At 49.7% G+C, this 25,201-nt stretch overlaps 2 protein-coding genes across 2 annotated transcripts; both read left to right on the top strand.

The window, feature by feature from the left end:
* Positions 1–9,228: 9,228 nt before the first annotated feature.
* On the top strand, positions 9,229–13,274 carry LOC132026257 (T-cell surface glycoprotein CD1c-like). The gene is made up of 6 exons (XM_059414169.1): positions 9,229–9,459; positions 9,929–10,195; positions 10,849–11,127; positions 11,332–11,610; positions 11,947–12,037; positions 12,181–13,274. Exons 1-6 carry the CDS (start codon positions 9,399–9,401, stop codon positions 12,200–12,202), a joined length of 999 nt encoding a protein of 332 aa, XP_059270152.1. The 5' UTR covers positions 9,229–9,398; the 3' UTR covers positions 12,203–13,274.
* A 7,509-nt stretch (positions 13,275–20,783) lies between these two features.
* LOC132026256 (T-cell surface glycoprotein CD1b-like) lies at positions 20,784–24,399 on the top strand. Its single transcript, XM_059414168.1, has 6 exons — positions 20,784–21,113; positions 21,372–21,638; positions 22,308–22,586; positions 22,797–23,075; positions 23,404–23,497; positions 24,131–24,399. The coding sequence occupies exons 1-6, from the start codon at positions 21,062–21,064 to the stop codon at positions 24,150–24,152; spliced, it is 993 nt and encodes a 330-aa protein (XP_059270151.1). The 5' UTR covers positions 20,784–21,061; the 3' UTR covers positions 24,153–24,399.
* Positions 24,400–25,201: the final 802 nt, after the last annotated feature.

Genomic DNA, 25,201 nt, shown 5'->3' with positions numbered 1-25,201 from the left:
AGGAAGGTGTGTATCTGGTCTCACACCCCTCTGTTTCTGCATTTGTTCAGTTTTAAATATTCTGGGCTTTTTAAAGACTGTAGTTTTCACAGTCTCATTGACAGATGTTGCTTTTACGTTGGTGAGCACATATTCTCTTTTTCTGGTTCAAAGTGATTGTGAAGTAACAAGTGTTGGGGGAATTTATAGCTTCAAAACATTTATTTGTAAATAAGATGGATTAAAAATATATGAGTTTAGATTTTAATCAGGAAGCTAGAAAAAGGACAAAATCAGTAGAATTTAGAAGGTAGAAAATTCATTTAAAAACACTAAAAATTAAAAGAAAAAGCAAAGCAAACAAAAAAATATTGATAGAAATGACTGACAACACCAAAGATGGTCTTTTGAAAAAATTCATAAAAATATAAAACCTCTCTCCGAACTGATCGAAAGAGTAATAAACATGAGAAAGTAGACATGTTATAAGAATGGCATGTAGATTGAAGAAGAATGTGTTGTCTATGACTTATATCAACACATTTGCTATAGATAAAATTTTATCTTAAAAAATCCTAGAAGAGGGAGAAAGTCTGAATGTACCGTGCTTGCTAAGGGATAGGGGGGAGGGTCAGAGCTCCTGCTGGTAGTGCAGGGTCCTAGGTACAAACCAGACGAGCAGCAGGTAATTATACTCCAGATGTGTTGGTCCAGGTAGAGAAAAGGATAGGAAAGAGTCCAGCACAAAATCCTCAGGACACCAAAGCCAGCAAGGCTTTTCCCAGAAAAAGGTAAAACAATTATTAAACGAGTGACTATCCGCTTACCTCATTTATGCATACATACAGGGAAAGTAGGTATATAGACTCAAAGTATTTGCAAACAGAAACTAGTGTCAGATGAAGTGGGATTTACCCGTAGAATACAAGGACTGTGCCATTAAAAATTTCTTAATAGAATTACTTTAACAGATTAAGAAAATAAAGTCATGTAATCCTCTCCAGAGATATAGAAAAGGCATTTGGTGCATTTACATGTCCCTTCCGATAAAACCTGAACAACCCAGACCAGAGAGAAATGTAGCTGCAAACAGCCTGTATGACCCACAGTTGATTCTGAAGGTTGAAATGTGTTCTAGTGAGTGAAGGACAAGCAGCCCAGCTACCGGAGTATCTGCTCTTCTGTAGAAAATACTACAAGCCCTTCTTAACCCAGCAAAGCAAGGGAAATAAGGAGGCATGAAACTAGAAACTAAAGAAAAATCATTGTGATTTGCAGATCATATGATTGTATATAAGAAAATAGAAAGCCAAATACTGGGAGTAATAAGAGAATTTAGGAACTTATTTAGATAAAAATTGCAAGGATATCAAGAGAATAAGAATCTTTTTTTTTTTTTGAGATGATATAATTTCTACCTAGAAACTAGTGGAGTAAAAAGCTAACAATTAGACCTACCATAAAAATGTAGCAAGTTCTTTTTTTTAAGAAAAGATTTTACTTATATACTTATTTGAGAGAGAGAGAGTGCAAGCAGGGAGAGGGAAAAGGAGGCAGAACAAGCAAACTCTGCACGGAGCAGGGAGCCTGAATGCAGGGCTCAGTCCCAGGACCCTGAGATCATGAGCTCAGCCAAAACCAAGAGTAGGACGCTTACCCACTGAGCGCCCAGATGCCCCAAAGCATAACAAGTTCTTTAGGCACAAAATAAATATTAAAAAAAAGACTGACCCTAAACACCAAGTGCTGTTAAAAACAACAACAACAACAATATATTTTATTGTAGAAAGCATAAAAAATATAAAATATACAGAAGAAATTAAAAATACTTGTAATTATACCACTAAGATATTAACTAAAGGCTAGAACTAAAGGTTTTTATGTGTATATTTATGCATGCATGTATGCATATATATACAAAATTTCATTTTGAAATAAATGTCTTACATTGAAAAAAATCAACAGCACTTTTTTATGCAAGAAACAAGAACAAGTAAGATAAAATTAGATACCATTTAGAAATCTTGCCATTTGCGACAACATGGATGGAACTAGAGCATATCATGCTTAGCGAAATAAGTCAAGCAGAGAAAGACAACTATCATATGATCTCCCTGATATGAGGAAGTGGTGATGCAACATGGGGGCTTAAGTGGGCAGGAGAAGAATCAATGAAACAAGATGGGATTGGGAGGGAGACAAACCATAAGTGACTCTTAATCTCACAAAACAAACTGAGGGTTGCTGGGGGGAGGGGGGTTGGGAGAAGGGGGTGGGATTATGGACATTGGGGAGGGTATGTGCTTTGGTGAGTGCTGTGAAGTGTGTAAACCTGGTGATTCACAGACCTGTACCCCTGGGGATAAAAATATATGTTTATAAAAAATTAAAAATTAAAAAAATTAGATATCATTTATAATAGCAACAAATCTATAAAATAGCTAAGAATTAGCTAAAGAAAGAATATACAAGACTTCTACAGTGAAGTTATAAGAAACTATTAAAGATCATTAAAATATTTCTAATTAACTGGAGTAGTATAGATGTAGTTATAAAAAATTATAATTCTCTTTAAATTATTCTGTAAGTTTAGTAAATTCCTAATTAAGATTCCAGTTGGATTTCTAGAGGTACATAGTAAGCGTATTTTTTATATTATATAGAAGAATAAATGACTACAAATATCTAAGTCATTTTTGAAAGAATAGAACAAAGACTTATTGACAAAGGAATGAAGTCATAAATGCAAAACACAACATTATAAACTTAGTAGCATAGAACAAAGCAGAATATTTTTACGATCCATTGGTGAGGAATTATTTCTTAAACTAAGTTCCCAGAGTGGAAACTGCAGAGCCTTGGAGAGAAATGGCCTATGGTGGTTGTGCTTCCACCCTCCCTACACACACACACACTCTGCTGCAGCTACAGGGGCCTGGAGCTAAGTCAGATCCTGCCAGGCAAGGGTCCTGGGCTCTCCACCCTTAGGGAGCAGGAATGGGCATGTCCAGGAGGAGCAGGGCCAACACAGACGGTTCCACTGTTTTGGACATTGTCGCTTTGGTACCACAAAATGTATAAAGTGGATGGACTTCTTGGGAAAAAATAAATAAATAAATAAATAATAAAAGTTGTTGACTTTTATTTCGCAAAATTAAGGCTTTCTGATCAACCAGTATAAACTGAGTACAGTTTAATTCATAATAATAAAATTATATAAGATTATATAAAAATAAAAAATAATAAGCTGAATAAGAATTAACAGTGGAAAATTGAGAGAAGTATTTGGAATTTTAAAAATAAAATGTGTATATACCCAGATCACTATGGGGAGGTCTTTAAAACAGTGCTCAGCGAGTTGTATTAGTACATGAAGCACGCAGCATAATACCTTTCGTGGGAACTGAAGTTGTATACATCGGAGCACCCCATTTTCTAAGAACACGTAGCAACAGAAGGACTGCGCATCCATACGGGAGAATGTGGGGGGCAGAAGGGAATGGGCGGGAGCACGAGGAGGTGCACAGAGGAAGTCTGCTCAGAGCAAGTGATGACCGGGGGCCACGGATGGAGGAGAAGGGTTGGTTCAAGCCCCTGCACTTGAATCTACACAGAAAACACAGCAGAGGAAAACCAATGTCGGAAATGTCTTCAAATTCAGTTCTGTAGCATAAAGAGACGGGGTTGGGATCATGGATTGCGCCAGGGGAAAAAATAAAAATATATACTATTATATAAAATATTTCCATTTCTAAGCAAAGAATCAAAATACGTGCAACATCCAAACCCTCTGGTTGAAAACATCGGGATTTTTGTGAACACCCGAGGCTCCAGGGTGGGATAAACTTCTGTATTTTACCTCTGGGTGGCAGTGGAGATTAGAGCAAAGCTTCTGTGTCCTTGTTCCTAAGACATTAGAAGCCCCCCAAATCAAGGGGTTTGCAAACCCATGCTTAGGTTCACAGTGACTTGTTAGCTGGTCCCTGACATTCCTTACAAAATCATGCGTGTAAGACTGAGCCCATCAATCATAACACGGATTAAATCTAAGGGACTACACGGCGGGTAAAGAAAGATGAGGCCAAGGATGGGATAAATGTTAACGAGCGTCTGATGCTCTGAACACTGGCAGGATGAGGGCTGTAAATTATGAGAGGGCTCCAAGGTGACGGAAACAGGGTCTAGAAGGGTCTAGAAAGATGCAGACTGGCAGATCATTTGGGAAGAGTACCGCTCTTCCTGGTCCTCAGACCACAAAGAAATCCCTCCCGTCAGTTCTTAGAAGGAAGAAGCTACGTGGCGCTATGAAAACGCTGTCAGGGAAGTTGGTTCCAAGAGCTGCACGAGTTTCCTAGGTCTGCTTCAGTCTCTTAAATGAAGCAAGGTGATGCCGTCAGCCGGCGTGTAAGAGAAAGTGCCCAGCACAACAGGATCTGGCCGGGTATGCCTCGCTCCCACGCTGTGGCGAGCTCAAGGGTTGATTGGACACTCTGCAGGAATGAGCATGTTGTCTCTGTTGAACCGAGGTCATGATTTTTGGCAGCAGTGACGTTTACACTATATACTCTAACACACACCTCATGTACCACCATTGTACGTTATCTCTTAAATGCGGGGCAGTAGCACGTAATCAGCTGAGCCATGGGTGGGATTGGCAACTGGACATTTCTCACGGCGTTTGGAAATCGACTCAAAGACTGTCTCTTGAATCCTAGATTTGCTCCCAGGAGGCTGACGGCAGACGGGAGTACCGAGATTCTTCTGGAGATGAAATTTTGGGGCTACTCTAAGACAGAGGCACTTGCTGGCCTAATCATGACTCCTTCCATTCCCAGGGCACAACCAACACTGCTTCCTTGTACACGTCAAAGGATTAAGGGATTTTTTTTTTTTTTTTAAGAAAATGAACAGATGATGTCAATAGGAAGATGGTCATTGATGCAAGCCAATTGCCATTTTAAAATTTCAACCCTACATTTTAGGGTATAAAGTCAGTCTTTGCTTTGCATAGGAGCGTGGGACTGTACAGATTGATCGTGTAAGCCTCGCTCTTACAAAAATGTCTGGCTTCTGTCTGCAAAAAAAATATATAGTGCTGTCTGTATTTAATTGCACACAGAAATGGAAGGGCCAAGTGGTGAGGCGTGGGGTCCTTCCAGACCTCAGCCCGAGCGGCGGCAGGCCGTTGCGTGCGTGGAGGAGGAGCAGGAGCGGGAGAGGTGATAAAGGAGCGGCCGGGGCTCCGGCTAACGAGAGAACAGTGTGGACACAAGATGGGAAAGTGAGTAGTGAGACCCAGGAAAGGGAGAGAATAAACCTCTGTCGATGGAAATGAAGGCGCACCCAGGCCAGGTCAGACAAGGCTAAAGCTGAAGCTGGGTTAGAGAACATCGGCTTCTCTCCTCAGAGGCGCGTTCTGCAGGGGTCCTTGTGGGGTCGATCCTGCCCTCAGGGCTGAGGACGGGCCGGTGGAGGACAGAGCACAGAGGCAGCGCTGCCGCTGGGAGCCAGGAAGGGGAGAACAACGCGGAGGCGTGTTCATGAGGAAATGAAAGGACCCCAGGAAAAGCCATGTGGTTGTGGGAGGCAGCGAGATTTCTCAAACAGGGAAGTGGGCAGAGCCTGAGGTTCGGCCGGGAGGGATGGCAGAGCGGGCGTAAGGAGACCCTGTGAGCTGGGCTCCCAGTGGGAGCTGAGGAGCGCTCTCTCCGAGGGGCCAGCAGGTCCCCATGGAGGCGAACCTGGGGGACAGGCACGGACGAGGACTTCTGGGCACCACTGAGGCAGGCAGAGGAGCCTGGGGAAGGCTGGTGCCTGAGGCCGAGCACTGGCCACCCTCGGATGGCCAAGACCCTCCCCCCTGGCTGCATTCTGATGGCAGATGGCCCCACCCATCTCAGACCATCCTTTTGGGACGGCGCGTACCCACAGGCACTCTCACCCCCTCCTCTGCCCACGTCGGTATGAGACGGACGCGCTCAGGTGGAGTCCAGAGTGTTTCTTGTGCAAGTAGCTGAACTATTTTAAGCACAAGCCTGATATGAGCTGTTAGGGTACAGAGTGGACCACCCCTCAATTAGACAGAGAACACTCTCGATAATGCAAGTCACACAGCGAGGATTATTTGACAAGCTTAAGCTTGGGCCCAAGTACACCCGACACAGCAGAGTAGGGACTTGGATCCCGAGGCTCGTTAAGGCAAGGGTTTTTATGGGTCATTACAAGAGGCGGAGGGAGGAGGAGTTTCAGACTTCTCTGCAGTAGGCTGATGAGCTGTTGCCGGGCTGGTTACAGGGTCAGGTACTTTCCTGGAAGTGTTTACAGGGTTAGGTATTCCTGTTACTAAAGCAGGGTGGGGGTCTCTGGAACCAAAGCAGGGTGGGGGTCCCTGGACTAAAGTAAAGTAGGGGAAGTTCAGCCCTTGGGCCTGAGACGGCTGCCCAAGCTACGATGGCTGGACCTGCGCTGACCCACTCTTACAGAGCAAGTTTACATTAATTTGGCACCAAGGCAGAGTGCCCAGTAGACGTGAAGGTCGTGTGGGCTGCCGGGGGTCACGCTCCAGCAGATGGGGATGAGGTCAGAGGGGAAGAGGCACGTGAGGGAGCAGGGACCAGGCAGGGCACAGCTCCCAGGGACGCAGGTGTCCAGCTTCTGCTCGGTGACTGGCTGGACACAGCCCCGTCTGGGCTGAGCTGTACCTGCTCTCCTCATTCCCCTGTGGCCGAACTTCCCCACATACTTCTCCTTTCCTTCAAACTCCGTATTCTTTCCTGGGGCGATCACACGGATGGCATCACGGGTGAGTCCAGGAGAGAGACGGGGTGTAAACCAAGTCTCCACGCCTCCTTCCCATGCCCGCAGGGTCATCCCGGTCTCCTCCAACCTGTGTAGACTCTGGCAGCTTAGCCCGGCCTAATCCCACAGTCACCTTCCCCAAGTCCTTGAGACTAAAGTGCAAGACAGGAGCGCCTGGGTGGCTCAGTGGGTGAAGCCGCTGCCTTCAGCTCAGGTCATGATCTCAGGTCCTGGGATCGAGCCCCGCATCAGGCTCTCTACTCAGCGGGGAGCCTGCTTCCCCTCTCTCTCTGCCTGCCTCTCTGCTACTTCTGATCTCTGTCTTCCAAATAAGTAAATAAAATCTTTAAATAAAAAATAAATAAATATATAAAAAATAAAAAATTAAAAAAAAAAAAATAAATAAATAAAGTGCAAGACACTTGATTTCCAGGGAATTCTCTCTTCCTGGTTTGCATATCTTGATATCTCCTCACACGACCTCCCCTGGTGCCAGGGGACAGGGAGAGAGGCAGAGAGAAGACTGTTTCTTCTCGTGAGGTCCCCATTAGTGTCTTGTGTAACCACAGCTACTTCTTAGTGGTCCCATCTTCAGACAGAACCCTACTGGGGGAGGGTTAGGCCTTCGGTGAATGAATTTTGTTGGGGGAGGGGCACAAATAATCAGTTTCTAACAAGACCGCTTCATTTGGGGTTCACTGCCAGCAGAACCACTTGGGTTGCACACGTCACGGAAAGTCGCTGGAGGCTTTATCAGAAGCGAAGCTGACAATCTGATGGACAATCTTGTGCTCTGTATCTCTGCCTTGTTTGGTTCTGAGCTCGGGAGGGGGAAGAAGGCTCGTTATCTGGGTCTACAGGTTCCATGATATAACCAGTATGGACGGTTGGGTTGCAGTCATAAGGAAGCCTGAGGATCTCAGCGGCTTGGTTTCTGACACCGGCACAGAGCACACGGCCTCTGTCTTGGGGCCATCATCCCAGGCAGCGGCTGTCGGAGCTCTGCAGACCAGGTGCTCCGAGGCCAGCATGGGGTCTAGGTCTGCAGCACCACACATCCTGCCGGCTGGACCTCTGTGGCCCTAACCCCCCTCCCCCCCAGGAGGGAGCAGGAGGGCTGTGTGTTTCCTACGGGGGAACGTGACAACCAGACAGCATCCTGTGGGCTGTGGCTTCCTGACACCAGAGATTGCCACTGACAAGGAGGTCCAGGGGACGATGGGATCTGGGGGCCCTGCAGGATCTGGGTGCGGCTGAAATCGTGGTTGGTGGTTCTTGGAGGAGTTCGTGGCACACAGAAATCGCCCCGTATCTGTGGTTGTCATAGAAAGAGCTCGCTGACGACGACTTCCAGCCTCACTACTGATGCTGCCAAATGTGGAAGAGAAGTGGCTGCAAATGAGATTTCAGTCAGTGTTCACTGCGCTCGGTGAGTTCTGGACGTTATTAAACGGAGCTGTGATAACGTGTGGCTTGGGTGGTTAAAAGATGGGCGCACGTTAACGAACCGGAACCATTGACAGATCCCCTGGCACTTCTCGGTGTATCTTCAAACACTCAGACGCCACTCCTCTTTGACAATGTGTTTTCGTCGGGTCACAGTCCTTACTGTCCGTGAGAGCGTTCTCAACCTCCCCTTGCATGGGTCGCCTGGAAAGCTGCACCTCTGACCACCCCCGTCCCTCGCCGGACACATTGTCCACCACATCCTGAGGCTGGCAAGGTCAGCCCCTTCCCAAGACTTCAAATTATGGACACCCCAGTGGCCAGGAGGTCAAAAGGCCTCCCTGGAGAACATCGTTCCTGCGCCTGAGACACTAGACCCTGAAATGGCAATGATCATGATGTGCTCCGTTCCTCGGTTTAAACACGCCCGTCCATCTCGGTCTGTTCACTCGTCTCCTAAGACACTTGGTACCCGGCATGTGCTGGGGGACTTTCTAGTGAGTGAATATATGGTCTGAACTCAAGAGGAGGGCATCTGCTTTGTATTTTTGATGGTCTTATGCTCTGGGGTGGCTGCGCTTTCCTCTCTAAGGACAGTGGAGAACCGGCTACGGCTTAGACATGCGCCTGGACAGACGGCAGAGCCTGAGAGCCCCGGTCCTCCCAGGGGCTCAGGGAGGGAGACAGGTGGAGGGAAAGAGGGGGCCGTGAAGATACTGAAAAGGGCAAGAGGACGATGGAGTGACCAGACAGGAGGCAGGAGGGGACACTGACGCAGAGCTGGTGGAGGAACTGGAGCTCTGCTCTGTTAGGACAAGCAGGGCTCGGCGGCACCGCGCTGTTCCTGTGCTTTGTTGTAGTGAGATGCGAGTCTCCGAGAGGTACAGAGACCTTCCAGCATCACACACAACTTCGAGGAGGGAATCAGGCCGGGGGAGGCTGAGGACGAGGAGAGCAGCCGGCAGCCAGGCCAGAGGACAGCTTTGGTCTGAGCTGGAGGGGAAATGAGAGCCAGAGTAGGAAGCTGGAGGTTGAAGGAGCAGCAGATCGTCTTTTGTTTCAATTAGCAGTCGGTGGGAGGCACGGCTTGTTGGTGGAAAAAGGAAGTCAGAGCAGAAACACCAAGGGGCAGGGCTGCTGAGAACAGAGGTTGCTGAGAATTGCCTGCAAGGGACATGCCCTCTCTGGAGCTTGTCCTGCTGGCTGCTCTCCTCCTGGCCGGAGGCGGCGCGGAAGGTAAGAGCTCTGCCCGCTGCCCAGTCCCTGGTCCGGGTGGGGTGGGGTGGGCTCGCCTCTCCCAAGGCAGGTCACAGTTCTCAGGTGACCCGAGTGCTCAACCCTGAGGGCTCCGGGCTCCAGGTAAGGCTAATAACTCTCTGAAAGGACGCGGTGAGTGCGGGGCACCGGGTGAGGGAAATGCCGTCACTAGCCCCGTCATAGCGGGTCTCCTTCCTCCTTCTATCATCTCCCCCGTTTCTCCCTCTTTCTCTCTCGCGCGCGCTCCTGCTCCCTCTGTCTCTGACTCTCTCCTCCTCTCTCCCACCTCTCTCTGCGGCTCTTTCTCTCCTTGTCTCCTGCTCCCTCCGTCTCTCGCTCTCTCCCCAACCCCCCTCTCCCATAGCTGGCTCACTTTCCGTCTCCTCCTTCCTGCTTGTCTCCTCTGTCCCCTTCAGTGACCCGACCCTCTACCCTTCTCTCCCCTCAGCCACCCAGGAGCACGTCTTGTTCAGCGTCATCCAGATCTCATCCTTCGCCAACCAGTCCTGGGCACAACATCAGGGCTCAGGTTGGCTGGGTGACATGCAGAGTCACGGCTGGGACAGCGAGGCTGGCACCATCGTTTTCCTACACAGCTGGTCTAAGGGCAACTTCAGCGATGAGGAGATGATAGATTTGGAGCTGCTGTTCCGTGTCTACTTCATTGGATTCACTCGGGAGACGCAAGAATATTCCGGTCAAATGCACTTTGGATGTGAGTTCAATCCAGTCCATGAAGGAAAGCCCTCAGAAAGTTCTTCTATTTCTGGGCAACATCCTCATGCCCTTCGGGACCACTGTTCTGTATTCCTGTCCTGCCATAAACATCTCCACGCATACACTTCTTGGGAGTCATTGCATATGTGGACACCTCAAGATGTCCTGGACTCTTGCTTCTTCTGACTCCTTTTTTCCTTGTGTATTTTCATCTTTCCCCAGTGGTTGCCCTTCTGTGGTAAAACACAGAGACACACAGTTGTCCTCCTGCCTTAAACTGTGGTCTATTCCTCCATTCAGTACCTTCCAAGGTCTACGTCCACAACCCAACGCCCATTATGGCCCATGTCATGTGCCCCGGAGAGCTGTACCTGCGGCTCCTTCACATGGGCTCCTGCCCCCACCTTCACCCGCTGACCTGCAGCTCACCTAGCATTCCCCTGACTTCTTTGAGTCAAATTCTTAATTCTTGGCATGTATCCTGTACAGCCCCTTCCCCATCCCACCAATTCTCTTCCCTGTTCCTGACCGAACACATCCTTGGCCAATGCCCACACCCTTATAAATTCTTCTTGCTCCACTTTTTAATAAAGTTCTTATACTGTTTCTCTCACCCCCCCCCCCCATCTGTTTGTCCTTCCTTCTTCCCAGATCCTATTGAAGTACAGGTGAGAGCTGGCTGTGAGCTACATCCCAATGACACTGTGGAAAGCTTCTTACATGCAGCTTATGGTGGATCGCATTTCCTGAGTTTCCGAGACATGTCATGGGTGCCAGCTCCAGAGGGTGACAGCAGAGCCCAGAATGTCTGTGACCTCCTGAACCAGTATGAAGGCATCAGGGAAACAGTGCATAAGCTCCTCACGCACACCTGCCCCCGATTTGCCTTGGGTCTCTTCGATGCAGCGAAGGTGGATTACAAGAGACAAGGTTCGTACAACCCTTTCCTCAAAGACTTTCCCATACGAGACTTGCCCCTTTCTATCATCCCTTTCAAAGTTGGAACAAGGAAGAATTCAAGACAGATAGGGTTGCTGGGTACAAGTTTCCTAATCTTGTGCACACTGATGTGGCTAAAGACCCCTAAGCTGCATGTTAGAGACCCCATCTGAATACCTCTCATGCCTTCTCCAGTGAAGCCCGAGGCCTGGCTGTCCGCCGGCCGCCCTCCCGGTCCCGGCCGTCGGCTGCTGGTGTGTCACGTCTCCGGCTTCTACCCGAAGCCTGTGTGGGTGATGTGGATGCGGGGTGAGCAGGAGCAGCGGGGCACCTGGCGAGGCGAAGTCCTGCCCCATGCTGATGGGACGTGGTATGTCCAAGTGACTCTGGACGTGGCGTCCCGGGAGGTGGCCGGTCTGTCCTGCCGAGTGAGACACAGCAGTCTGGGAAACCAGGACATCGTCCTCCACTGGGGTGAGAAAGATGGGGTCTGCAGGTGTGCAAAGGTGGTTTTTGAGCATAGAGGTTAGGACAGAGGAAGGTTTCATGATGCCAGACGAGGTGGGAGCAGTATCAGGACGGAATGCATGAGAGTGACTTCCGGAGTGTAGGGACGGACCGGTGGAGCACGAGGGGTACAGATGTGAGAGACTTAGGCAGAGATGAGCGGGTGTGAGAGCACAGGGACAAGGCCGGTGGAAGACGACGCTCGTACCCAGGGCACATGTTGACGTGGGGGGAAATCAGGGGGCAGAGCAGAAATGGCAGTGGGTGGAGGATGACATTGGTGTGTCTCTGCAATCCCCACAGAGCAGCACCTTTCCGTGTACTTGATCCTGTTGGCCGTGACAGTGCCCCTCATGCTTCTGGTAGCCCTCGTGTTGTGGTTTAAGAAGCGCTGGTGAGTCCTCTCTGTTTCCTCCTCTCCTCCCTGTGTCTTCATTCACACTCCATTCCTACCTCTCCTAGGTCTGTCTCCCAACCCCCCTTCACCCTCCCTTGCTGCCTCCAACGCACCCAGTAGCTCCCGTTTCTCTTTCACAGCTCCTATCAAGACATCCCGTGAGCTGCCTCGCCATGCCTGCCCTGGGGGCCCCGGAGCCTAGGACCACAGAGGGATGGTGCTGTTCCTTCCATCCTCCATTTAATTTTTTTCCCTGTTTCTGTTTTATAGTCACTTGTTCACATGAACAAGTTTTGTTCTGTACCTGTGTGGAATGTCTTCCTTGTCTTCTCCATCTCTTCATAGTCCTCCTCTTTGGAGGCCCGTCCGGATTCCATCCTGCAAGGTGTTCCCTGAGCCGCAGGTGGGGAGCCCTTCAACTCTGCTACAGGTGCACCTCACTTCTACGCTGCCTGCGGTCCCTTAGCTTCCAGGGTGCAGGCTCCTGTGGGACACGGTCGTGACGAAGGTTCATTTCCTGTGTGTAGTACACGCTCCGTGAAAATCAAACCCAAACTAACGGAACCCATGTTCGAGTCCGTGTCGTGCTGGTACACTTTCTTCCTGATGTTCCTCCCTCCTATGGCTGTAGCATCGGAAGGGCTGACACTTCCCTTCTTGTCCCGGTGTTTCGGAGTTGGTCCAGAAATCCCACATTCCTTTCGCTCCTTCATTTTCTCCCTAACTCTTAAGGAAAAATGCAGGTTACAAATCTTTTCCTGGCTTCTCCTTTGTCTGTGCAAAACTGCATGTCTGGCCACGGATAAGCAGAAAACTGTGACCGGCTTTGCTCTCTCCTTGGTATGTGTGCAACGTTCCACACCTCCAGGAATAGGCAAGAGCTCGAAGTCCACCACGGCGGACCCATTTTCCTGACGTCTGTGAAGCTTCGGTGGCTCCAGTTTCTGTGTCAGCTGGAATCGCAGCCGTAGGCAACAGTCGCGTTGACCTTTGACAGTCGCGTTGACCTTTGATTCCTGCCACGGACGGCTGTGTTTCCTACAAACTCCCCGGGCTCGGGCCTCCTCTGTGGAGCTCCAAATTTGGTCTTCCCTTTTGGTGGCAGCAAGACTGCAGGTCCTCAGCCTCTGGGATCACTGTGTGGGGGGCGAGGGCGGGAGCAGTTCTGGGCTGGGTCACCCTGTTTGCTGCCCATGAGGGCACAGCAGTTCTGAATAAAGTACTTCTCAATGTGCTGCGTGCTTTGGGCCATTTTGCGGAATTCTGGAATGGTTTATTCAGAATTTTATGTCCAGTATTATCACTTACCCAGCCATTTGCGGTGTCCTGCTCGCCATAGACACTTTGTAGCATTATAAATCAAACGAGAGTTTCAGTTCCTTCCCATTGAAAGCAAAACACAGCCGTACGTAGAACCCTTTATCGAGCTGGTGACAAACCACAAGTCAGGAACTATTTCAAGAGACTTTAAAGCATAACAGTTTACTTCTTTCCAGGGATATACCCCACCGTCAGAAGATAAAACTTACATTGTTTTCAATGACCGTATCGCTCATAATAGTGTTGGGGTTGTCCTAAGCCCTCTTACATGCATGGTCCAGCGGGATATAGGGTAGAGTGGGGGATGGGTGACTATGTAACTATATCGATCTACCAGCAACCAGGATTTTCTGTAGGGGGAGAAGAAGTTGTTGTGAGATAAATGAGTAAAACTCTGTGCTTCTAGATGCGAGTTGAAAGTATAAATATGAACTCATTACAGTATTCTTTTTTCCCCTCTGTGTCAATCTTCTAATGTACCGATGTTAAAAAAGGACAAAACAGAAAGAGTTTTACATTGACCTCGTGGAGATCATCCATTCCATGCAGCCGTGTTCGCAAACCCTGTGGCCAGACACAAAGTCAGGGCAGGTCCTGGGGCACCTGGGTGGCTCAGTTGGTTAAGCTTCTGCCTTCAGCTCAGGTCAGGATCCCAGTGTCCTGGGCTCGAGCCCTGCGTGTGGCTCTCTGCTCAGGGGGGAGCCTGCTTCCTCCTCTCTCTCTGCCTGCCTCTCTGCCTGCTTGTGATCTCTGTCTGTCAAATAAATAAATAAAAATTAAAACAAACAAACAGACAAACAAACAAAAACAAAGTCAGGGCCGGTCCTGCTCAGTCCTAACTTCCAGGCTGAGCCGTCCTGCCCATTCATGTAGGATCAGGGCATTCAGTGAGCAAAGCCAGGCTTCTTGGACCTCTGCTTTCCCTCTTGCTTCTGAACCAAGAGGTGAGAGAAGAGCCAGCGAAGGTCATGGCATCACCCAGAAGGAGGTGGTAGGAGCAGGACTGGCAGCTTTCTTTACTCCTCGGGGCTCGGTGCCCACAGAGCGACTTTAAGAGGCCCCCTCGCACAATGTGATTGGCTCCAAGTGCAGCTATTTCGGTCTGAACCGTGAGGGTCACAGCAGACACAGAGTGGGTGAGTGGGAGGGAACGACCAGAGAACATGTCACAAATGTTATGTCTTCAGAGAAATAAGGTAAGTCCTGCTGCTCCCAAACACCGTGAGGCAAGGAGTGGCTCAAGCCAGGGTTTCGCAAAAATAGAATCTGTGTGCTGAGGGGCCCCCCTTCCCATGAAAGCCAAAGGCCCTGGAACAGAACGGTGGAGAGCCTTTTTTTAATCCTCTGCATTAAAATGATGGCTAAGTTCATTTTGGGGAAAAACAGAACCACTAACCCCTCCCTTCAAGCTTTAGTAGTCAGCAGAAATCTGGGCTCTGAAGAGTCACAGACACCCCCGCCCCTCCAGGTTATTTACGGTAGTGGCCGCTGGATAAATGTGATATCGTGGGGAATGTGGCCGCTGGATAAATGTGATATCGTGGGGAATGCGGGAGCAACGATGTGCGTGGTGCTCCCCGTGGGCAGCTTGCGGCAGGAGCGGCGCCCAGCGTCGCAGCCCCCACGCGGGACCGTCACGCACAGGACCCGGGGTGAGGGTGCTGGGGGCGGGCGATTCCGTGTTCCATGGATAACGGCACGAAGGAAAGGCAGAACGGTAAGGTGTAGGCACCGCATTGGGAAACATCCCCTCCAGACATTGTGCTAATAATACCTTAAGAGCCTGCGAGCCTGGAAGGATTGAGAAATTCTAAAGAAGTAAGCAAAAACAAGCAAAAAGAGACGGTGGAAGGTGTCGAAGATGCGAGAGCTCCTTGTGGGTGTCGACGGGTCCTCTCTGTCCCCGAGGGCATCTTCCCACTTACGTGGACTGGAAAGGCCTGTGTCAAGGACAAGAGCGTCTCGTGGTCCTTCCTAGCACCAACACTCAGCAGCTCCTGGGGTCACAGATGTCACACACGCAGAGATCCCTGGGCAGCCTGACAAGGTGGTTTCGGGGGTCCAACTGGGTTGTCAAGGAGTCTGCAGCCATCTTGCAGCCCACACCAGTGCCCAACCTGCCAACATGAACTGAGAGCCTGCCTGGCCTTGTTGACCCCATGATCCTCCTCGATAAGGACATGGTCTCCAGTGCGTAAAGGAGGAACAAGGCGCCTTTGCTTAATTTCTGGAGAGGCGGCCTTGTGACAGCGGACTTTTCCGGACACAGTGAGGCCCAGTCCTTGCGCCTGCTGCATTCCCTCATCACAATGGTCTTGCTGGTCTGGTTTCCACACGACGCTGATGGGTGACTGGGCCCCCAGATGCTGCCCTTAGTGCTCAGACTTGCCCTGGAGCCACTGGCGCAGCCCCGTGGCCACCAACTGCTCTCTGCAGCCTTATTGAAGTTGGCTGGCCTCTCCGTCTACCTGGGATTCTGCACAGTATTTATTCTTTAAAAAAAAAAGTTCGCGGCTTAAAAAGCCCAGAAACCAAGACTAAGCTGGGTCTTTACTTTCCCATTACAAGGGACCAGAGAGCCGTGGGGAGATGCCTGATTCTAGTTTGGGGCAGGGAGCTTCTGATGAAGTTCTAGAACATAGGGTGAGGTTCAGTGGGACAAGGTCTGGAGCCTATGGCTAAGAAAGAATTCGTAAGACATCTCTGGTGCAAAAAAGTGGTTTATTAAAGCGTGGGGACAGAACCCATGGGCAGGAAGAGCTGCTGCCCCAGGGATGTGAGGGATGGTCTATCACATACTTGTAAATTGGGAAGGGGATTAGGGATGGCTAAGTCTCTAAGGAATTTTGGAAGCAAGGTTTCTAGGACCTGGAGGGGCTAGCTATTGTTTGGGGAAAAGGTTATTTATTATCAGTAATAAAATCTCGTGACGTCCTTTAAATGTCTATCAATGGGTCATATGCTTGGGAATGATTGTCGACACTTTCTTGGAGGTTTAGAGATCAAGTTTCCTAAAGGAATTGTTCATGTAGACTTACAGGATCCTGTTGGGGGGAGGGGGGGTCGGTCAGGCTAGGACTGCCCTTTGCCCTTAGAAAAGCCTTAAGGTGGGGGTAGTTGAGTCCCTAGAGGAGAGTTACTCTGCCTGTTTTAAGGGCTTGTCTGTAGGTGAGGAAATTTAATAATTTTTCTTCTGCCTCTGTTTCCCTCATCACTCCTACTGGAGTCTGGAACAGCTCTGCTGCCCCACAAACAGAAGGAGGGCTCAGCGAGGAAGGGGTGTTGTGAATTCAGAAGCAGGCTGACTTAGAAAGGATCCCTTATGCTCCACAAGTAAGCAAAACCATATGATAATTGACTTTCTCTGTTTGACTAATTTCACTCAGCATCATCTCCTCCAGTCCCGTCCATGAAGGACATTAAGAGAAGGAAAGAAAAGTGAATTAGGGGAAATCAAAAAGGGAGAGGAGCCATGAGAGACTGTGGACTCTGAGGAACAAACTGAGGGTTTTGGAGAGGAAGGCACGGGGAGGTGGGTGAGCCCAGTGGTGGGTACTAAGGAAGGCACGGGTTGCATGAAGCGCAGGGCGTGGTGCCCAAACAATGAATTTTGGAACACTACAAAAAATAAAATAAAATGAAGATGTTAAAAAATAAAAATAAGTAGCGCCTGGGTGGCTCAATGGGTTAAGCCTCTGCCTTTTGCTCAGGTCATGATCTCAGGGTCCTGGGATCGAACCCCGCATCGGGCTCTCTGCTCAGTGGGGAGCCTGCTTCCTCCTCTCTCTCTCTGCCTGCCTCTCTGCCTACTTGTGATCTCTCTTTCTGTCAAATAAATAAATAAAATATTTAAAAAAATAAAAAATAAATAAAAATAACTGATAACATTATATCAGGGCATATCAGGGGTTAAAAAAAAAAAAGGAAACGATCCCAAATGAAGATGGGACAAGTAGAGCCCCAGCAGAAGCACTGGCGAGGATAAACCAAGCATTTCAAATACACTGACATCCCTGCACTTGCAGCAGGAAACGGAATTCATTGGTCACTCAGAAAGCTAAGCAAACAGTTCGTTCTCTTGAAGACTGGCAAATAAACGGAAAAGACCAAGCATTTATTCTTTGTCTTTGTTATTTAGGAGAATATATCCTTTTAGAAATACTTTAACCAATAAAGAAGGTGGAATACCTTTGCGTATCCCCTGGAGAAATACCAGATGTAGGCCAGGTGGTGTCAAGGTGTACCGGGGAGCTCCTGACCGCCGCCCAGACGCTCCATGAGTTCAAGACCATTCTTATGACAATACCACGACGATGGTTCAGTGTGTGTTGTTCTCCAGAGACTGCAGGCATGTCATATGGCATCAGACGGTATTTGGAAGCAGTTATGAAAATATAGCTGCCTTCTAGCAAGTCAAATATTAAAGAGAATGGCAGCTGCAAAGCCGCTATTATCACTATTTTTTTAAATTTATTTTTTATTTATTCTCAGCAGAAGAGTATTCATTATTTTTTCAGCACACCCAGTGCTCCATGCAACACATGCCCTCTGTAATACCCACCACCTGGTACCCCAACCTCCCACACCCCCCCCACCACTTCAAACCCCTCAGATTGTTTTTCAGAGTCCATAGTCTCTCATGGTTCACCTCCCCTTCCAATTTCCCCCAACTATATTTTTTAAAATACACATTCAGTTTATTTTCATTTTAAGTTAGTAAATAAACACACATTTTATTTTAAAGATTTTATTTATTTATTTGACAGAGAGAGAGAGAGAGATCACAAGTAGGCAGAGAGGCAGCCAGGGTGGAGGGGGAAGCAGGCTCCCTGCTGAGCAGAGAACCCAATGCGGGACTCGATCCCAGGGCCCTGAGACTGTTGGGGCCAATTCCACATTAAAACCTGTTAAACCCCTAGGGCCTGCCCGGGCCTACTTAACCACAGGAACTCCATGTCGCCTAGGTAGCCATTTTGTTGTTTGATAAACGCCTCAGCAGTTACTGATAACGGTTCTGGGTAACCGTTACTAAAACACACACCCAAAACAAGGCCAGATGGTGGAAACATCCAATCAGCCACAGCCACATACGTAGAGGTCTGCGATTGTGCCCTATAAAACTAGCTTGTAAGACGGAGGGGTTGCCACTCTCTTTGGAGGCAGGCCTGGCCGGTCAGTCTGACTTCTAATGCTTGGCATAGAATAAAGCTTTGCATGACTTTCACTTTGTCTCATTCTCGTTCCTTTGATAATGGACCCAACAAGACCACGACCCGAGCCGAAGGCCCAGGCTTAACCCACTGAGCCACCCAAATGCCCCAGTAAATAAACACATAATTTAAAAATGTATTCGTTTTTCCTTCTAATACAGTGACTGCAGAAATCTCACGTTTGGCTCCAAGATGTTTATCTTCTTTGCTTTGGGCGTAGAATTTGAGGGTTATATTTCTATTGTGGGGATCTTGGAGGACTGAGAGGTAAGTTTTCACCTGTTAATCCTGTTCTCTCTCCTTTTCACCAGCAAAGGCAGGACCCCGTCATCTGAGCTTCCTGACTGGAGGACACTGGGTGTCCAGAGATCCATGTCCCCTCAGGCTTTTATTTGGGAGCCACGGGCCATTTGGGGAGGAGAATTTATAGCCCGAGTGTGGAGAAGCTGTGTCACAGCCAAGCTCTGTGTGTACCTCTTGCAGGGACGCCTGAGGTCTGGTTTGCATGGAGCAGGGGTGGTGGGGGTGAGAGGGGCAGCATACAGTGGGGAGGAGAGGGGGGTGGCAGAAGCACCTGTTAGGTGCCTGGCCCTGGAATGAGGCTGAAGTTCTCAGGCTCCCCGTGAGTGTGCACCAGGATGCTGAGGGCAGGCGCTCACGGGATGCAGCAGCATCCTTTCCCAGCCCAGCTGCCCTGCCTCCCCGTGCTGCCCCGTGGCTCTCAGGGGAGGATCTGTCCTGCGGGAGAACCCGTCTGCTCACTGTGCTCACACACCACTAAGTTTTAACACCTGTGCATGCCAGCGAACCAACAGCACACCCAGCAGAGTCTTGGGTGCTCTACTCAGGCTCAAGGCTCGCAGAGAAAAGAAAAATGACAATGTCGACGGTAAATAATATTAAGCCTCTGCTGTCACTGGCTGTGACCCAAAAAGCGAATGAGCTTATAAGAGGAATTGGATTCCCGGAATATTGCCCTGGCTCACATATGTTGCGATCAGTCTTGGATAAAGGCCACTCTTAATATCGTGAGCCATTCATTTCCAGGCATAGAGATCGTTAAAATCCTCATTTTGCATTTTTTTAAAAAAAATATTTTATTTATTTATTTGACAGACAGAGATCACAAGTAGGCAGAGAGGCAGGCAGAGAGAGAGAGAGAGAGAGGGAAGCAGGCTTCCCGCGGAGCAGAGAGCCCGATGCGGGGCTTGATCCCAGGACCCCGAGATCCTGACCCGAGCCGAAGGCAGCAGCCCAAACCACTGAGCCACCCAGGTGCCCCTCATTTTGCATTTTTTATCTACGTAAATGGATCATCTTGGTGAAGGCCCCTGTGCTTGGATGTTACTACCACCTTCTGCTAGATGATATGTAGATCTATGCAAATTTGTCATTTCTTCCCGATTGGAGAAAATCCAAGGATTCTCTTTACAGCTAACATTGATTAGGGACCTAATAGTCCACTCAGCAATGCTCTATATATTGTTACAACGTGCCAAGGGCATTCTCAGAGAAGACAGGATGGCATCTTAGGACAAACACCTCTAAACTTTTGGTGAGAAGTGACAAGCTCCTTGGTCACCTCAGGATCTTTCATTTGGTGTCAGAAAGGCCAAAATGCAGATCGAGGTTGGAGAGAGACTCTATTGCTTGTGAACCTTCTAGAGAAATCTATCTTTGACTCCCTAGGTTCTCCGGGCCTCAAAAAGATTTGTTACTCCAAGCTCCAAAGCTAGAGAGCTACTGAAAAGAAGACCATATGCCAGTAGAAAATGTCACTTTCACTGTCACAAATGACTGTGGTAGAAGCTCAGTTTTGTTGCAGTGTACACGGCAGTGTTGATCCTATTTGATTTGGGGTTTGGGTCTGTAGCACGGCAGTCGGGGTGGTGTCTGCAACACCTTGCCTTCCTGTGAGCGACGGTCAACATACACTCCCCCACCATGTGAACGTGGATGAGAGGGATGAGGCAGGGGCATGACATGAGCAACAGGGACAACAGGGACCCTGAGGACACGGGGACTGGGGACGACAGAGGGCCAGTGCGGAGAGACTGGGAAAAGTCTGAGCTGGATGGATAAACCTAAACTTCCTTCCGGGTCAGCGTGAGCTCCGGGAGCTGCCGACGTGACCCTCTTCTTTCGGGGGGTGGAAGGACAGGAGTGGGCTGCTGACGTGACCTGTCAGTGTCGCCGCGGTGCTTCCAAGATAGTAAGTACGAAGGAACTGAGGGTGGGGAAGCAGCTGAAGGCCAGGGAGATAAAAAAGTCAGAGTCACAGTCGGGCTGGAGTGGAAACGAGAGGCGAGTGGGAGGCCCGGGGCTGTTGGAGTGCAGCCCTCCTCCCCTGGCTGGCGTATGTATAGCTTGCTTCGCTCAAAGCCCAAATCTCAGACCTGGAGACCTGCCAGCTGAAGAGGAAGTCCCTGTCGAGCTCTGAGCCGAGCTGCTGAAGCCTGAGACCAGCAGCGGCTCCGAGAGTCTCCGGGAGATGCTGCTCCTGCTGCTGGTGCTGCCCGTGGTTCTCTGCCCGGGCCGTGGCGGTGAGGAAAGTGGGCAACAGGCCACACCAGCTCGGGGACGGGGTCCACATAAAGCCCCGGAAGGTCAGGCTTCGCCAGCCTGGCCCACCACCCTCCAGACCGGGGGAGGGGGCCTGAGGCCCTGGGGACCAATGTCTTGGGCTCTGTTGCTCTTCAGACCTTGGGCCCCTTTTCTCTGGATCTTCCCAGTGTCCGTCCTCTCATCGTCTCCCGCTTCTCCCTTTCTCCTCACGTTTCTCACCCTTCCACTCCCCACAGCCTTTCAGGGGCCCACTTCTTACCAGGCCATCCAGATCTCGTCCTTCGCCAACAGCAGCTGGGCCCAGACCCAGGGCTCGGGCTGGGTGGGCGACGTGCAGATTCACGGCTGGGACAGCGCCGCGGACAGGGCCATCTTCCTGAAGTCCTGGTCCAAGGGGAACTTCAGTGATGAAGAGGTGGCGGAGGTGGAGGAGATCATCCAGGTCTACCTCAGCGGGTTCGTCCTGGAAGTGCAGGACCACGCCTCCGAGTTCCAGATGCAGTGTGAGTCCAGTCCCCTGACGCGGGGGCTCTCACGGACTTTCCTCTCCCCTGCTTCAGGCTACGACTCCCTCTGATCCCCCCTCTCCCCCTCCTCCCACCGACACACACACTTCCTGCATCACCCAGCTGCACGCACACACTTCTCTGGAGAAGTTGTACCCCTGACCCCACACCCCCACGGAGCATTCCAGGCTGGTCCTGCTGCTCACCCTCTGCTCTGCCAGGTGAAGGTGACCCTTTGTCACAGCTCCGGGTTGGCTCTTGGGTAACTTGCTTCTCTCAAACCCCAAGCAAGGAGCCCCACTTGCCTTCCCCAATGCCTGAGCGACCTCCTCCTGCAATCCCTCTCTTGGAGCCTCCTGCCTGGCCCTCTTTCCAGTGCATTCCTCTTACTGACCCTGGATGGCTGGCCCCCAGCCTCCACACCCAGCCCCGTCTCCCCTCTGACCTCATACATCATCTCACCTCCTTCTCTATCATTAGTGACCTGCACATGTGCCTCTCCCTGGTTCTCAGCTTCCTGAAAACTCTCAGATTGCTGTGATGAGATTTTGGGCTCATCATGTCATGCCTCAGACCTTTTGCGTCACTCAAATCCCAAATCCCAGGTTTTCCCCCTCATCTCTTTCTTCTTTGCTTCTTAGTAACTGTCCACTTTCCTTGTGCCAGACCCCTTTGAGATCCAGGGCATAGCCGGCTGTCAGCTGCACCCCGGCGGGGGCACCGAGAGCTTCGTGCGGGGAGCTCTGGGAGGACTGGACTTCGTGAGCCTCAAGAATTACTCCTGTGTGCCCGCCCCAGAGGGTGGCAGCAGGGCACAGCGCATCTGTGAGCTCGTTAGTCAGTACAAAGGCATCCGGGACATTGGCGAGAAGCTCCTCTTTGAAACATGCCCTCGGTATCTCCTGGGTGTCCTCGATGCAGGGAAGACAGAACTGCAGAGAAAAGGTTAGTCCCATTCCCCCAAGGCTTTTCCCTTTCACTTCCCACCACTTTCCTTAAATTGAAGAGGAGGTACCTATGAAGAGAGGGACTTAATCAATACTCTGGTTTCCAAAGGAGGAGAAGGGGTCACTGTCCAGACTTCTAAGTTTCCAAATCCCTGTCCTCTAGAGTGGAGTCATAATCTGATACTCTCCCTGCTCCTTTCTGCCTCAGTGAAGCCAGAGGCCTGGCTGTCCGCCAGCCGCCCTCCCAGTCCCGGCCGTCTGCTGCTGGTGTGCCACGTCTCCGGCTTCTACCCGAAGCCCGTGTGGGTGATGTGGATGCGGGGTGAGCAGGAGCAGCGGGGCACCCGGCGAGGCGACGTCCTGCCCCACGCGGATGGGACGTGGTATCTCCGAGTGACCCTGGACGTGGCGGCCCGGGAGGCGGCCGGTCTGTCCTGCCGAGTGAGACACAGCAGTCTGGGAGGCCAGGACATCGTCCTCCACTGGGGTGAGAAATAGCTGGGGCCCAGCTGGGCATGGGGGAGATGGTCCTCAAGCATAGAAGGAGACACTGGCCACAGGTGGGCTTGACCCATGAGAGGGGGCTGGGGAGGGACAAGAGGAGGGATAGAGGGAAGGGAGAAGGATGGAGGAATGGAGGGGGAGGGGGAGGGAGAAAAGGGGGGGGGAAGGGGAGAGGGGAGGAGGGCTAGACAGGGGTGGAGGGACAGAGGGGGCATACTCAAGAGTAGGTGACCATCAGGTAGGAAAAGGAAGGCCAGAAGATTCAGAGAATGGGTTTTGAAGTGACATCCTGTGTCCTTCCCAATTTTCAGGAAACCCCATCTCCATTGGCTTGATATCATTGGCAATAGTAGTGCCCCTCTTGATCCTTTTGATTGGTTTTCTCTGTGGGTTTTTGAGACGCTGGTGAGTTTTTGTTTCTCATCTTTTTTGTCTGCCTATCGGTTCCTTCAACCATTGCATCAATCACAACACCTTAGCCTCAGTCTCTCCACCAGACTCTCCCTTTCTTCCCAGTCCCATCTTCCTTACATAAATCTATCGTTTAAATTGTGGTAAACCATCTTCACATGCATAGGTTAGAAGTATGATGTACATTCACATTTTGTGCAACCGATTTCTAGAGCTCTTTTCATCTTGAAAAACTAAAAGTCTATACACATTGAACAACGCCTCCACCGTCCCTGCTCCCCAGGCCTCAGCACCCACCATGCTATGCTCTGTCTCTAGGAATTTGATGACTCTGGAGACTTCATATAATTGAAACCTTTAGGAGTTGTCTTTTTTGACTGGCTTATTTCTCTCAGCACAAAGTCCTCATGGTTCATCCATGTTGTCCCACATGTCACAATTTCCTTCCTTCTCAAGGCTGAGTAATGACATTCCTTTACACCAAAACCACACACTGTTTATCATTCATCCATTGATGGATGCCTGGGGTTAATTCCGTGTTTTGGCTCTTTGTGAAAAATGTCACTGTGAACATGGCACCACAAGTGTCTATTCTGTAGAGATATTTTTTGTTTGTGTTCTTCACAGGTCATATCAGAGTATCTCATGAACCCTTGTCATGACTCCTCTTCCATCTGGAAGAAGCACCCAGAAGCCTAGAAGCTCAAGCCATCAGCCTCCTATTTCATCAAACAATCCTGCTATTTGATCACATCGAGCTCCCATAGGATGCAAGATAAATCACTACTTACATCTAGCAGAAAAGTAATAGAAAACCGTCCATTTGTTATGAGATAGTATCAATAGTATGGTTGCCCTGATCTACATGTGAGATATGGAAAAGAATGTGTCTTAGAATAAATGGAATATGGTATACAACTTGCGGGTGATGTCTCTTTGGTTTTCTGTTTTAAAGCTTTTTTTGTTCTGCTTCTGCTGAAATGTCCTTTGTCAAAGTAAGCTAGTGATAATCATGCCGCGATGGTTGTATTTGCAGAGCTGCCAAGCATGCTTGCTTCAGTGTCTCTGTCTCTGCTTCAATGACTTTCTAACCCTGGAGGCACAGCTGAGATGCTTCTTCCCCCAGGAAGCCTTCCTTAGTGCTACAGTGGAAGCGTGGCATCACGCAGAGATCTACTTCACTCTGTACCCATGGCGTTGAGCTACTTCTGACTTTCTCCCTTTACTTGTGAGTTCCTTGAGAGAAGAGCTTGGTCCAGGTGGATCTCTGGCAAGAGCTCTTCTGTGCATGAGCATTTGCTCACTGAAAATGGTCTGAGTTGATGTAATTGCCATGTTGATGGGCTTTTTTTTTTCAAAGTTTATAGCTTTTCTTCTCCCCAACCCCGTGGTTGATATTCTCAATTTCCCTCTTTCTAAGATATTTCTCAATTACAAAAAAAATACCATGCTCTACTCCTTTCTGCCCTGAAGCGTCCTAGAGAAAATCTCTCGAGTCCTCGCTGTGACCACAGTCCAGCTGCCAAGCTTCTTCTTCTGGATGGGCCCCTGCTTCCCATGTTCCAGTTAGGAGCAGAAGTGGGGTGGAGGAGAGCAGGTAACAGAGCAGGGGGTTAAATACTCCCGTGAAAGACTCAGAGGGATTTAAAAAATATATCTGTGCTGTACCAATTCAGTCATATTTGATTTACATTGATG

This window comes from Mustela nigripes, chromosome 10, assembly GCF_022355385.1.
Source record: "Mustela nigripes isolate SB6536 chromosome 10, MUSNIG.SB6536, whole genome shotgun sequence".
In the NCBI taxonomy this organism is placed as follows: Eukaryota; Metazoa; Chordata; class Mammalia; order Carnivora; family Mustelidae; genus Mustela; species Mustela nigripes.
The sequence above is the reverse complement of the archived record's forward strand: the minus strand, read 5'-3'. Positions and strand labels throughout refer to the sequence as shown.

Coding starts and splice junctions, on each gene's coding strand:
- LOC132026257 (XM_059414169.1), top strand. CDS start 9,399: ATGCCCTCTCTGGAGCTTGTCCTGCTGGCTGCTCTCCTCCTGGCCGGA. Junction 11,611..11,946: donor GGACATCGTCCTCCACTGGG/GTGAGAAAGATG, acceptor CAATCCCCACAG/AGCAGCACCTTTCCGTGTAC. Junction 12,038..12,180: donor TTGTGGTTTAAGAAGCGCTG/GTGAGTCCTCTC, acceptor TCTCTTTCACAG/CTCCTATCAAGACATCCCGT.
- LOC132026256 (XM_059414168.1), top strand. CDS start 21,062: ATGCTGCTCCTGCTGCTGGTGCTGCCCGTGGTTCTCTGCCCGGGCCGT. Junction 21,114..21,371: donor TCTCTGCCCGGGCCGTGGCG/GTGAGGAAAGTG, acceptor CACTCCCCACAG/CCTTTCAGGGGCCCACTTCT. Junction 23,498..24,130: donor TGTGGGTTTTTGAGACGCTG/GTGAGTTTTTGT, acceptor TGTTCTTCACAG/GTCATATCAGAGTATCTCAT.